The sequence below is a fragment of the Podarcis liolepis genome, assembly GCF_965112155.1.
Source record: "Podarcis liolepis genome assembly, chromosome: 14".
Taxonomy (NCBI): Eukaryota; Metazoa; Chordata; class Lepidosauria; order Squamata; family Lacertidae; genus Podarcis; species Podarcis liolepis.
The window spans coordinates 33,336,902-33,350,929 of NC_139569.1; the positions used below are offsets into that span (position 1 = coordinate 33,336,902).

Below are 14,028 nucleotides of genomic sequence, written 5' to 3' on the forward strand. Positions count from 1 at the left end.
CACGTAAAACTGGTTGACAACAACATAGGCCAAAATTGACTGTCTTTGCTTGTCAAACCAAATGTCTGAACGAGCAAAACAAAGAACACAAACCCAGTATGATCTTATAAATAGAAGGCACTTGAAACCAAACAGCTTTTACCTCCAGCCAGAAATCTGCAGAGTCATGGATGAGCATGACCAGCGTTCCTATGCGGACGTGATTGCTACACCAGGAGCAGAACATCAAGACAAGGGCAGCAAAATGGTGAATCACATGGGCTTTAAAGTCCTGTTGGAGAAAAGAATAAATAATGACTCAAACCCGCTTCTTCAAACAAGTTTAACAGAAATGTGTTTGTTACACCTGACATCATGGTCAGTGTCAGGAGTCAGCACTGATGTGCACCTCCTGAAACCCGTGATCCACCAGGGGTGCCCTGCCAATCCCTTGCTTCTGCCTCCTATTCACTTGCCTTTGTCTGAGCAAGCGGTGACAAAGAGTAGTAGCATCTGCATGGTTTCTCTATCAGCTCTGGGAGATGCTGCAGACTGAGCCCAGAGGGGAAGGCCAGTGAGTCAGAAAAAGCAACAGTGGCGGTGGCGAAAAGGGGACATTCAGGAAGGGAGCCAAATGAGAGCATCTTGACTGTCCCCTGCCTAAACACGGAATCTGAACTCAAGAAAACAGGGCTGGGTAGATGCACAGAAGCCAACGCTTTGGGTAAGTGCTTTGGTTGTATAAATAAAAAGAAGGCTGCCTGATTCTGTGTTCCTTCCAGTAACTCTGGCTCCTTTACATTTTGCAGGTGTAGCAAAGCCACATCAATATAGGGACCATTAGTACCATATTGAAGATGGACCATATTGCTTTGAAGCGCATCATTGCCACTATCCCCATTCTGTAGCTTGTGTAGATGACCACTGCTTGGTTCAAGCATAGAGCATATTGTATAGTGCAGGAGCATAGCATAAAATATTCAACTTTCAGCCACCAGATGCATATTGAAGGTGGAAGTTGATGCATCTTTCATAAAGACAGAACTGTGCAAAAATTTACACATGGGCGATAGGTAAGGACCAATCAGTCTATTCACAGTATGTATCAATGTCACAAGTGTTAATTCATAAGGTCGTTCCATCCCATCCACATTATTCTGTACATCTTTAAAAAGCATGACATTTAAATACATATTTTATCACAAAATCTTTTCTCACATGCAGTTTATCACAATTATTCATTTCTAAACACCTTTCATCCTGATATATGTGATTTTTTTGGGGGGGGCCCAATGTTTTGCAACATTTCTTGAGCTAATGTTGTGCTGAGACAACATTTTCCAAAGCTCATCCAGGAAGACCCACTGGAAGCTGTCCAGGGTCCTGATTAGCTTTTGCTTGATGAGACTCTATTAATGGCTACTACTTCCATCAATCACCAAACCCCAACACAGTGTTGGATGCCTTCTGTCTCTTTTTCTGAGTGTATTCAGCAAGATGATTGTGGTGGGGCATAGCTGACCTGTGGCACAAACCAACGCCAATGCTTGCAAGTGACAGTATTGGAGCAAGGTTATCTGAAAGTCAGTCCTGTTCACACCTCCACCCAAGCTGCTATATTTGAAGGGAATTTTATGTTCTGAAAGAAGTTGCCTTCTTTCACGAGGGAACATCTGCAGTATTAAATTACTCTTGGGACCTGGTAGCAGAATGTTTTTACAATGTTTTTAGCTGAAACTGTTTTTTTTAATGAATTCTTATAGGTATATTTGCCTCTGTAGGAAGAAGTCCCTGAAAGTATTCTGTAGGAGGAAGGGCAGAATAAAACTTATTATTAATAATAAACAGCATTACCACCCACAGTGATTATGTGGGAAAAGCCTGCCCCTTTGAGATTTTCTTACTTGTTGAACTCTAGGTCCTCTTTGATGCAGAGAACAACATAACCTTCAGCATGCCCTTCCCTGTACTTCCTATAGTTTCCTTTGTGTCCATTAATTGTTCCTTGGAGTCATCTTGGCTTGGAGTCTCCTAGCATTAACATATCAACACTGATACACATCATGTCTCTCAAAATGCCTTTGGCGTGTGCATTTCACCCTATAGTGCCCTGGCTTCTCTGAGTTGCTATCATGAGCCCTTGCACTCTCAGCGCCCAGTTCTCTCCCAGCACTAAACTAAGTATAGTCGTACCTTGGTTTATGAACAGCTTAGTTCTCAAACATTTTGGCTCCCGAACGCCACAAACCCGGAAGTGAGTGTACTGGTTTGCGAACTATTTTTGGAAGCCGAACACCCAGTGGGGCTTCCGTGGCTTCTGATTGGCTGCAGGAGCTTCCTGCAGCCAATCAGAAGCCCGTGCTTTGGTTTCCGAACGTTTTGGAAGTCGAAAGGACTTCCGTAACGGATTCCATTCGATTTCTGAGGTACGGCTGTATAGCACTGATGGAACACTGCAGTGCAACGTTTTTCTTCTCCAATAAAAAAGGCAGAAAATCATAAAACATTTGTGGACTGTAAACCGTTATCACGACTTGCCTTCCTTTTGGTGTCAAATCCAAGAGTAAGCAACAGCGAACCATAGAAGCTCATCTGGAGGACGTAGTACCAATACTGGGATGCCAGCAAAGACTGGAAAGAGAAAGAATGCCCATTACCTCTTGAGTCAGACAGTCTGGGGGAGGGGAGAAAACACTGGTACAGTGGTGCCTCAGGTTACATACGCTTCAGGTTACATACGCTTCAGGTTACAGACTCCGCTAACCCAGAAATAGTGCTTCAGGTTAAGAACTTTGCTTCAGGATGAGAAAAGAAATCGTGCTCCGGCGGCACGGCAGCAGCAGGAGACCCCATTAGCTAAAGTGGTGCTTCAGGTTAAGAACAGTTTCAGGTTAAGTACGGACCTCCGGAACGAATTAAGTACGTAACCCGAGATACCACTGTATTGGTGTTAGCACTGTGGCCAAGGAATAACAGAAGGATGCCTAAAAGAAAGGGGCCAGTTATGAGCCTGGGATAGATTTTCCCTTCTTCGGGGGATGAGGCCAAGGACTTTGCATGCAATTCAATCCCCAGCACCTCCACATAGGGTTGGGAGAGACCCCTATCTGAAATCCTAAAGAGCCAGTCAGTGTACTGAACTAGATCAACCAATAATCTGGCCTGGGAAAAGGCAGCTTCCTATTTTCTTATGCACTCTTCTCTTTTTGACTAGTGGGCATGCGAAACTCAACATGGGGTGGGCAAAACGGTTACTCTGACCCCATTAAAGCGTTGTGGGACGACTTTTCAGAAAGAGGGGACAATTAGAACTCTAAGAGAAGCAGCAGAAACAGCACTCACGTGGTATGGATAGTTGGCCCAAACCTGCCAAAGATCATAAAGCCAGGGTTTCTAGGGGAAAACGAAACAAAACAGAATCAGGCAGATTATTACCATTATTTTCCATGTTACAGAGTGAGCGCAGCACGCTGGCTGAGCAACTGAGCTGGTTCAAATCTCACCTCTGCCACAAACTCACTAAGTGGCCTGAGGCAAGCCATTCTCACTCACCTGCCAAACACCGCCATTTGCAATATGAGGATGGTAGTTCCGGCCTACATTACAGGGTTCTTTTTACTATCAGTGGGAGAACCTGCTTACAGATTTCCTGAAGAGTTCTAGCGTCGGGGGGTGGGGGAGAAACCCCTATACCACAACATGCATTGGACTAAGAGGAGGGCAGGATAATTCCCCAGTCCTGGCTTCTTCTTAATCAAATAAAATTTCATAAATCCCCATTTATAAGACTAGATTTGGGATTATCATGACAAGCAACTGCCGAGAAATTGGGAATCTAGCCCTTATTTTGCAACAAGGAAAAATTCTGGGCACATGGCAAATCTTGCTTTAGAGGAAGCAGGATCAGGCCTTAGTTTTGATGAAGATTTTATTAAAGGTTCACTTGTTATCTCCCATTTAACTTACATCATAGAGAAATACAATTCCAGCAATACATGATGTCACGTAGAATATAAATCGCCAACTGCAAAAAAAGAAGGAAAAAAGGATTTAAGAACACAGAAGTCACACATCTGGGGTAGACATAATGCTGCCCAATTTTCTGTACATATTTTGGAGATCAAAAAGATCCCTTCTTTCCACCTCATTCATTTCATCCTAACTCCTTCCTTTCATTTTCAAAGTTACCGTATTTTTCCATGTATAAGATGCTCCCTATTTTGGGGGACTCCAAATTAAGAAAACACCCCTCAGCATTACCCGTGTATAAGAGGAGCCCCAATTTTTAACCTTTTTTTTTTTTGGTAAAAAACCCCCTAGTCTTATACATGGAAAAATACGGTACATTGTGGTTAGCTTTAACATTGTTTCTGATTACTGCTAGTATTGTAGTTAGCTGAAACTGGTTCAAAAATCCTACTTCTAATTATGATTGCAAAGTACAGTTTTAATGGGCATCAGGAGTGGGGGAGAGAACTGATTCAGTTCGCATTTAAAGGCAAATCTAACAAACATGTGCTTTCTGAAACAACACAAGAACCGAAACACAGACATGCTTCAGAATTTTACACTTATATTAGGGGAAATTGTGCATATACATGCATATAATTGCGGAAAATAACATACAAAATGCATTGTGTTAGGTCAAGTGGCTTGCAAAAATGTGTACATTAGACAAAACTTCATACACGAATGTGTTTGGTGGGTGAAAGGAACATTAAAATGCTGCTAAATTTAATGAGCTTTTTAAACAAACAAACAAACAAACAAACAAACAAACAAACAAACACAAATTGCTGCAGAAATGTGGAGAACTGAAGTTAAGATTGGAAAAATGAGAAGCTAAGACAACTTAAAATCATCAAATATCATTCCTTAATGTTTGGTGAAAAATGCCAGTGCAGATATTTTTTTGTGATGGCATCCGTCTATCTCGGGAGACAATGGAGGAGTGTGCCTTTGGGGGGTGTAGATATAATGCCAGCTAGAATCACACAGCCCAATGAAAGGAAGTGGAAGATTTGTAATGAAGCGGAAGAAGGAAGGAGTAGGTGAATATTGTTGGTAGACTGCAGATGTATGGCCACCTGCAAGGCCACTGAGCCAACATCAAAGAATGGAAAGCAATACCTACATGAAAAGACTGATTCTATGCATTATTAGCGAAGTCATTTAAGGGAGAAAAAAGTCCTGATAACACTAAGCAAACTCAACTTTCTTAGTTCAGGCCTTGTACAAAGCAGAAAGACATTCAACCAAACATACTGCCCTGGGTTGGCCAAGTCAGGACGATGCACATGGAGAGCTTGCTGAGGACCTGGGGGAAGGCTCCAGCATGATGTGGGTGTCTCTGCCAGGATTGGGGAAGCCTGGTGGTGAAGATCCGGGGTGGGGTGGGGGGTCCCTCAACCTGCTCTCTCATCTCATCCCTCTCCGCAATGAGAGTCCTGCCTGCTTCCTCACAGGTCAGAGTCTATCTCTGACACTTCCACAGTGCCTGCCACGCCACCCACCCCAATGCTGTCAGACACTGGGAGAAGCTCTGCCTTTGCTCCACAGGGCCTGGCTGCCTCTCAGGAGGCTGAGACACCTCCCCAGGCATCTAGATCTAAGAGATACCAAAGGCGAAAGGGACAGAGGGCTCCACCAACTGGGCGTAGTGAGATATTCCAGAAACACTTGCTACATTAAGCTGGGTTGGTTCCTCTCCTCTTTATAGGATTAGCAAGGGTGTGACAGCATCTTTTGACCTTTAGGTGTATTCAGGATTAATTGTGTGTATTGCCTAAAGTGCCTTAACCCAGCGATTTGCAATCTACACTTTAAAGTCTTTGGGAAGAATTCTCCTTTGAGTGTTTGTTCCTCAGGAACTGGAAGCCAGGACCGTACAGATGAAAACTCCCTCAGAAGTAAACAGCCTATCAGAGATGCGCTACTTGCGAAGATCATGCCACTCAGCTTAGTTGCTAAGCAACACCTCTACCCATCCCCCTCTTGGCCAGTTGACATGAACAATAGCAGAATGAACCCTTAAGTTACACACGGAATAACCTCTGCTGTTTACCTGGAAGTAAGTCTCGTGTAATTTAGTGGGACTTACTTCCAAAGGGTCTTTGGCAGCTAAGCTTTGCCTTTTGAAACCAAGAACTCAGTTTTGCTTAGCTATTTTGAGATCTGAGAAGAAAACTAAACAGGCAAAGTTAAAAACAAAATGGTACCTAGGATCATCTGCAAGTTTGAACCTGCTGAGATTCCGTGAAAGGCAAACAAGGTGAGGTTTAAATCGCCTTTACTCCTGCACTGTGGAAATACAGTGATGTAATACAGGAAAGCTTTGGGTGCGGGAATGGGAGGAACAGAGAACCAGATAATTTTTATTCCTAATATTCAGAATGATGAAATATTAGCTCTCCCACACTGAGTGATTTAGTCATATGTAGGGATGGAGGAGAAATCCTATTCAGTTCAATTCAAATTCAAAACAATAAGCGAAATGAAACACACTCATCCATCACCCTTCTCTGAATTTTGTAATGCAGTTCTCCAGACAAGTAATGTGTTACCAAAAGGCTACATTCAAATATTTGTATATGTATAACATACATTCAAGAGCAAATTCATATATTTGTGAAAATAATGCAAAGGGCTGCGTTTTGGTTCTTGGATTCTTTTGGAAAGTGTGAATTAGTTATGTTTGCCTTTAAATGTGAACTGAATTGAATTTCTACCCACCCACCTACCCCCATCCCCTAATTGGTACAGCCCCTGCTGAAGAGTCAGGCTCCCTTGGACTCCCCTGGTGGAATACTCTTCCATGCAACTATAATGGGGGGAAAGAGAGAGACAAACAGAGAAAGGTCCTCCTAGCCTCATCTTCTTCTCCCTGGCACACTCATTTTCTACACACACAGATGGCCATGCTGCCTGTTCTTACCAAGCTTCCTGGAATTTCTTGTGCAGAGTTGGGATTTCTAGATTTCGCCGCCGCCGGAACCATTTCTCCACCAGGTGCACCGTCCAGTTACACTTTTTGGCTAATCCACGTATCTCCAACTGTGGGGAAAGTCAGTGGCACACACGTGTCACAGGTTAGAGGCAAAGTAAAGACAAAAAAGAAAGGGCCTTCTCATTTCTAAGGCTGCAGTTTTCACCACTAGGAAGTAGGCACTTCTTTCTGACATTGACTTTCCACGTTTTCTGGAGGGCAGGGGCTGACTCAAGTTTGTTGCAGTGAAAACAATGCCTTAAGGACTCGTGCATTTATTGTGGCATAAGATTTCATGGCCATTCAAGCACTGGACAGAGTGGGCTAAAGAGCACAAAAGCTCATGGCATATAATGTGTTAAGTCTTTCAAGGTGTCACAAGACTCTTCGTTTATGCTTTGTTTGGTGCCCCAGAAAAAAAGCACTGGGGGCGGTATACAAAATTAATTAATAACAACAATAGATTAACCAGCAGCATGGCTAATCTGAAACTAACCTCAGCAGGAGTTCCATATAATTGTGTACAGGATGTCAGCCTAAATTGATCCATTTTGAGATATACCACACTTGTTTATAGGACTGGTTCAGAAGCTGCTTTGGGAAAATGGGTACCCCCCCCCACCTGTCTCTATTTACTATCCTGCCAGCCAACTTTTGCCTCCCCTTTCTTACTCCAACACATGTGCTTCTGCTATCTTATGGTGCTTGCTCTCTAACCATTTCTAAAACCATCGTCTTATCTATTTCTGATTAAAGTCTTCCCATGCTTGTGGGGAAAGTGTGTTTGGCATTTGAGAGAAAGAGCCTTTTCAGTAGTAGCCCCCTTAGGGATGTATGAAGGCATCGTTTTCTGTTTTGCCCGTTCCCTACATGCAGCACTGCTTCCGTTCTGCTGCAGTTCGTCTTTTGACAGAAGCTACGCTAATGGTCTCACTGCCTGCTGTGGTGAAATTACATGATCTATGTAAATCACACTGTTTCCCCCAGAAAGGTCCTCCTGGGACCTATCTTAACATCTCTTTATCATCAGGCAGAAACCTTTCTACTTCCTCAGTCTTTCAAAGATCTTCTTTAAAAAAATGAAATTGGAGTATACCTTGAGGACATCGTGTTGGCCACCCCTGATTTACTGTGATGTGTGAATGCGGCAAGAAAGGGACGGAAAAAGCAGGGTACAAATGGGTGGAACTCAGGGTTTCCAGATCAAGGAACGGTTGTAGAAGCTGTGTATGTTTGCCTGGAAAAGAGGAGACTGAGAGGAAATATGATAGCCGTCTTCAAATATATTAAGGTCTATCATATGGAAGAGGGACACGGGTGGTGCTGTGGGTTAAACCATAGAGCCTGGGATCAGAAGGTCGGCGGTTCGAATCCCCGCGATGGGGTGAGCTCCCGTTGCTCAGTCCCTGCTCTTGCCAACCTAGCAGTTTGAAAGCACCTCAAAGTGCAAGTAGATAAATAGGTACCGCTCTGGCGGGAAGGTAAACAGCGTTTCCGTGCTCTGCTCTGGTTCGCCAGAAGCGGCTGAGTCATGCTGGCCACATGACCTGGAAGCTGTACGCCGGCTCCCTTGGCCAATGAAGCGAGATGAGCGCCGCAACCCCAGTCGGTCACAACTGGACCTAATGGTCAGGGGTTACCTTTATCATATGGAAGAGGGAGTATACTTGTTTTCTCCTGCTCTGGAAGGTAGGACGTGAACCAATGGCTTCAAATTACAAGAAAGGAGATTATGACTAAACATTCGGAAAAACTTTCTGACAGTAAGAGCTGTTTGGCAGTGGAACAGACTCCTACAGAGGTGGGGGATTCTTCTTCCTTGTAAGTTTTTAAACAGAGGTTGGATGGCCATCTGTCATGGATGCTTTAGCTGAGATTCCTGCATTGCAGGGGGTTGGACTAGATGACCCTTGGCGTCTCTTCCAACTCTTTAATTCTTTGATTCAGTCCTGCCTCACATGTGCCTTCACTTCCTGAATGCTGCTGCTGTTTTCTCCCTGAATTGTGAGAAACAGTCCCTTGAAGGATCAGAGCATGGGGAGAGTGTGGGGGTCAGTTCCACTCACCCACACTACTTTTGATGTACAGTTTTTACATTTTTGGGTTTCTAATTTGTTAAGAGTTGAAAATCCAGCCCTTGCCCAAGGACTCAGGCTGGGCGGCAGCAGCAGTACGAGAGGAGTGGGGGGAAGTGGTGAAGATCAAATCTGGCTGCAACTCCTCCAAAGTCTACAGGGCAAATCAGGAGTGCCACTTGCATCAAGCATTTTGAAGTCTTCCTTTCTAGAAAGGCTTTGATTAGTTAAACCGGCACCAGCGGGAATGTGTGTTACTTGAACTGTCTGCATGGATGTATAGCATTTTCAAATTTTTGGTGTTCTAGATTTTACTGCATTTTGTACTGTGCTGGGAATTGTAAACTGAATAGGATTTTCATTATTAAGTTAATGATTTGGGGCCTAAAACGCAAGATTAAAAACATAACATAAATGTACACAAAAATGTATTTATGAGAGCCACTTGGAATTTCCAGCACTGGTCTAGCGAGTGGGATATATAAGTTTTAGAAAGCCATATGCATTCAGAACTAGGGATGTTGGAGAATTTCAACAGAAATGGGGGTGGAAATTGCTGGTGTCTGCATATTTGTCCCTTGTCCAGAACAGAAATCAATCTGTGTTGTTGCTTCCAGTCCACAAATTATACATGATTATGCCCCCCCCCCGCCCGAAATGCATGGGATTAAATAACGTAGTGACCGTGTAACTTGCATGATTTCTGTAACTAAGTGCTAAGTCAAAAAGACAGCAAGACGAAGAATGCAGTTTTTGGTGGAAGAGGAACTGCAGCGGAATGGAAGCAGTGCTGCATGCGACAGATGAAGGGTGGAATGGAAAACGGTGCCTTCTTATACCTCCAATGCAGACAGGCATAGACGATGGTTTTGCGAACAGGCATCTACTAAAGATACATCCTTTTAAAGAAGCCTTCACCTGTGATGGTTTTTTTGTGCACTTCCTGAAAAATGTTTCCAAGGTGGGATTCTTCTGGGGCCGGACACGCTTCACACTCTTTATGCCCATGAGATTTGCTAGAGGAGCAGCAATGCACCTGGAGAGATGCAAAAGAGGAGCCTTTTTTAAAAGAGAAAGAAATGGCAATGATTCTAATAGATTTCAGTGGAAACTGTGCTATCTGCTGATGAGTTTGCTTTTCCTACTGTTACTGCAACACCGAGAAATGATACCTGTGACTATGGAAAGGGTTTCACATGGAAAATCAGCCACTCTTTTAGCTGGACTGTGCTGCACTTAGGAATAAAGTGGTACCTTGGTTTTCAAATGCCTTGGCACTCAAACGCCTTGGTTCCCAAATGCCAAAAACCCGGAAGTAAGTGTTACAGTTTTCGAACGTTTTTTGGAAGCCGAACATCCGATACGGCTGTCAGCTATTGTTTCCGGGGCACCTGCACCACTCAGAAGCTGCGCCTTGGTTTTCGAACATTTCGGAAGTCAAACGGATTAAGTTTGGCGCTTTTCTTTTTGCTATTTATTTTGCATTTTTGTTTTTGAGGCTTTTTCGGTTCATTTGTTTTTGTGACTGTGTGGAACCCAGTTTAGCTCCTGACTGATTGATTGTATGACTGTGGAAATGGATAAAAGCCCCCCATCCAAACAAGGACTATCATCAGTGCAGGTAAGAAAAATATTTAATTTCAATTTTTATCATCTACTATACTGTCTTATTTATTTTATAGTACAGTACATTGATTATTATTTTCATTTTAGCGATCAATGGTCTCTTTAGATAGTAAAATTCATGTTAAATTGTTGTTTAGGAGTTGTTTTTAAAAGTCTGGAACAGATTAATCCGTTTTGCATTACTTTCTATGGGAAAGTGCGCCTTGGTTTTGGAACGAGCTTCTGGAATGAATTAAGTTTGAGAACCAAGGTACCACTGTACTGCTGGATAAGAAGAGAGACAACATGACGGATGGAGCCACAGTGCTGGCTTCGCAGAAAGAGGATTGCTATTGCTTACCAGGAGGGAAATAGGTGAGGCGGTGCAGAGGTCAGAACGGTGCAAAGTTTAAGGACCGCCCAGATTGGCTCTGCTGGTGCATTTGCCTCTCTGCCACCTCATCCCTCCCTGCTCATAAGTAGCAGCAACGCACCTGCCAAGAAGTTAGCATAGCAGTTCCACACCTGCCAAACAAACTGCTTCAGATATATCCATATATATAATTGCTCCCATCTCTTTCCAGCTAATTTCTCCAGAGAAGGATGCCTGGTGTATGGCCAAGAGATGTTGCTTCGGCAATGCAGCAGATCAGACTGATGGCCTGGGTAGGAGAACTGGAGGCTCCACCCCTTCCTGGCTTTCAGCCAAGCTCCTCCTCCCAAGAAGTCAAAGTTGAAATATTATATTCTTCATTCATTTTTCTTGGAACACTTGTAAATATTTTAAGACATGACAGTGCAATAGCAAAAGACTTCATTTCCATTGCTGAAACTTAATAAAATGAATAAATAAAGTAGTGAGGTCAGCCTTAGCTGGGGTAACCCAGAAGGATGGGTGAGGTATTATTATTATTATTATTATTATTATTATTATTATTATTATTATTATTATTATTATTATCATTGATTCCTATCTTGATGCATATTACTGTGAATTAATGCATGCAACTTTTGTTTTATGGTATTTTATCCCTCAGTTTCTTTCTTTACATATGCCTTCGCATTTCTACACCACCTTATCTTTAATAATAATAATAATAATAATAATAATAATAATATATGCAGTAACCTGCTCTAGGTTGGGCCCACACCTCAGTTTTAGATCCTGAGACGCTCCTTCGGAGGCATGTGGTCTAAGGTGTAATCTCCTCGCCTCAATGCTACAAAAATCTATTCAGCTAGAAACAGAATGGGAAAAAGGAGCAAGGCACTTACTTCAAGAGGCTTCAAAACCAAGCAAGAAAAAATTCTAATGAAGCTACACGCAGCTTCGTAACATTACAGCTACTTGCGGGCAATTTGAAGCAATCTTCCCATTGCCTTCGCATTCTTGGAGCTTTGGAAAAGCAATAGATAAAAGTAAAAGAGAAATAGATACCTTTCAACAAAGAACCTAAGAGCCAACATCCCAAAAGCATATGGAATTGTGACCAATAACTGGTGTGGTTTCGGAAAGGTGTATCCATTGCGATCTTCAAAGTCCGACCAGCTACAGTTGGCAGGCATCCAGATGCTCTCCCACCAAAACCAGCTATTCACGAATTTTATTATGTGTGCCATTCTGAGTGGAAGGAAAAGAGGGCAAATTAGTCCCTGCTAGTCTATTAACAAACACACACACTGAGACTGCAACCGCTTTGTAACATTTAGACATGAGAACAACAAAATCTTCTGCAACTGCATGCCAACTAAACAATGCAAATCAATTTACAAGTATATACACATCTAAGTATCACTAGTGGAAGTTGTGGTGGGGCGACAACGTTCACCTGGGAGGAGTAAACGGGTGAGGCAGTGAGAAGCAGGAGAGACGCAAATGCACTGGTAGAAACACCAGGCTGCGTCTGCCGGTGTGATTTGCCCCTCCTTGCTAAATAGCAGTGACTCACCTGCCGGGAGATCAGATGAGCACCTCTGTCCCGTCATGTTGTCCTCTCCTGCTAAGGGCATTTCTCTACATCAATTACAAGGCTAATTTTTCTTGGTACAAATCAGACCCTGACTCTTGAGACTGTGTCCCATAATGGGTGCATGGAGGTTCTCCATATGAGTTCTCAATATTTCCTTGTTGATTGATTGATATCTCAATACATATACAAAATGTCTACACAGTATTACATATACATTATACTTGTAAATTCACATTTTTCATTTCATTATGTACCAATATCAGTCATTTCTTACTTGCGTCTTATCTTACCCTATGTCTTCCCTTCACCCTTGCGTGACTTCCTAATTTTTATTTTATAACTTTATGATATGTGATTTGTTTTTTAAGGTCAGTATTTTGATATGAATTTCTCCTAATATAGGTGTCTTTGTGCAATTTTGCACGGTATATGCATTTTTGCAAAGCAATTTTCCCTAATGTTGTACATTCTTGGGTATTATTTTCACTACTATATACGTTTTTATGCACACTTTACACAAATATGTGCATTATTATTATTATTATTATTATTTTGGTATTTGCTGCTTGCATTGCACAATTTGGAGACAGGCTCATTTCAAAGATGGCTATGTTTCAGTTCATATACTGTTTCAGAATGCACAAATTAGGTAAGTTCACCTTTAAATGCAAACTGAATCAAATTTCTCTCCCATTCCTGTGTGTGTCCTCAACTGCAGACATAACTGTGACTCCAGCATTAGAACTAATGGACACATGACAAAGAGTACTTCTCATGTACCCAGTGGCGTAGCGTAGGGGACAGTGGCGTAGCGTAGGGGGCAGTGGCGTAGCGTGGGGGGTGCCAGGGGTGCCGGCCGCACCGGGCGCAACATTTGGGGGGGCGCGTTTGGCCGGCCCTCCTCGAGGAAGCAGGAACCCCACTGTCCTCGGACCTCCTCCGAAGGCTGGCGGTGGGGCGGAGAGACCTCCTCCCGCCGCCAGCCTTCGGAAGGCTGATCCGAAGCCTGGCGGTGGGGCGGAGAGACCTTCTCCCCGCGCCAGCCTTCGGAAGGCTGCTCCGAAGCCTGGCGGTGGGGCGGAGAGACCTTCTCCCCGCGCCAGCCTTCGGAAGGCTGCTCCGAAGCCTGGCGGTGGGGCGGAGAGACCTTCTCCCCGCGCCAGCCTTCGGATGGCTGTCCTGAAGACTTGTGGTGGGAGCAGTGGCGTAGCGTGGGGGGTGCAGGGGGGGCCTGCTGCACCTGGCGCAACATCTGGGGGGCGCGGAAGAGACTCGAGTGCTAAAATCCACGGGTTAGGGGGCGCAAATTACTTGCCTTGCCCCGGGTGCTGAGAACCCACGCTAGGCCACTGGTAGGGGGTGCAGGGGGGGCCCCAGCTGCACCGGCCGCAACATCTGGGGGGCGCGCGCGGAA

The 14,028-nt window shown here is 43.8% G+C and overlaps 1 protein-coding gene across 5 annotated transcripts in view; it reads right to left on the reverse strand.

Moving 5' to 3' along the window:
* Nucleotides 1-14,028, reverse strand: part of LOC310693227 (ceramide synthase 3-like) — an 81,937-nt gene that overhangs the window by 20,806 nt on the left and 47,103 nt on the right. For all 5 annotated transcript variants that reach the window (XM_083475044.1, XM_083475043.1, XM_083475045.1 and 2 more), the window contains 7 exons: nucleotides 12,083-12,265; nucleotides 9,958-10,075; nucleotides 6,914-7,032; nucleotides 3,946-4,003; nucleotides 3,322-3,372; nucleotides 2,518-2,610; nucleotides 143-271 (listed from right to left, as the gene is read on the reverse strand). In XM_083475044.1, the coding sequence (XP_083331170.1) occupies nucleotides 143-271; nucleotides 2,518-2,610; nucleotides 3,322-3,372; nucleotides 3,946-4,003; nucleotides 6,914-7,032; nucleotides 9,958-10,075; nucleotides 12,083-12,265 (751 nt within the window). The remainder of the gene's footprint in view (nucleotides 1-142; nucleotides 272-2,517; nucleotides 2,611-3,321; nucleotides 3,373-3,945; nucleotides 4,004-6,913; nucleotides 7,033-9,957; nucleotides 10,076-12,082; nucleotides 12,266-14,028) is intronic.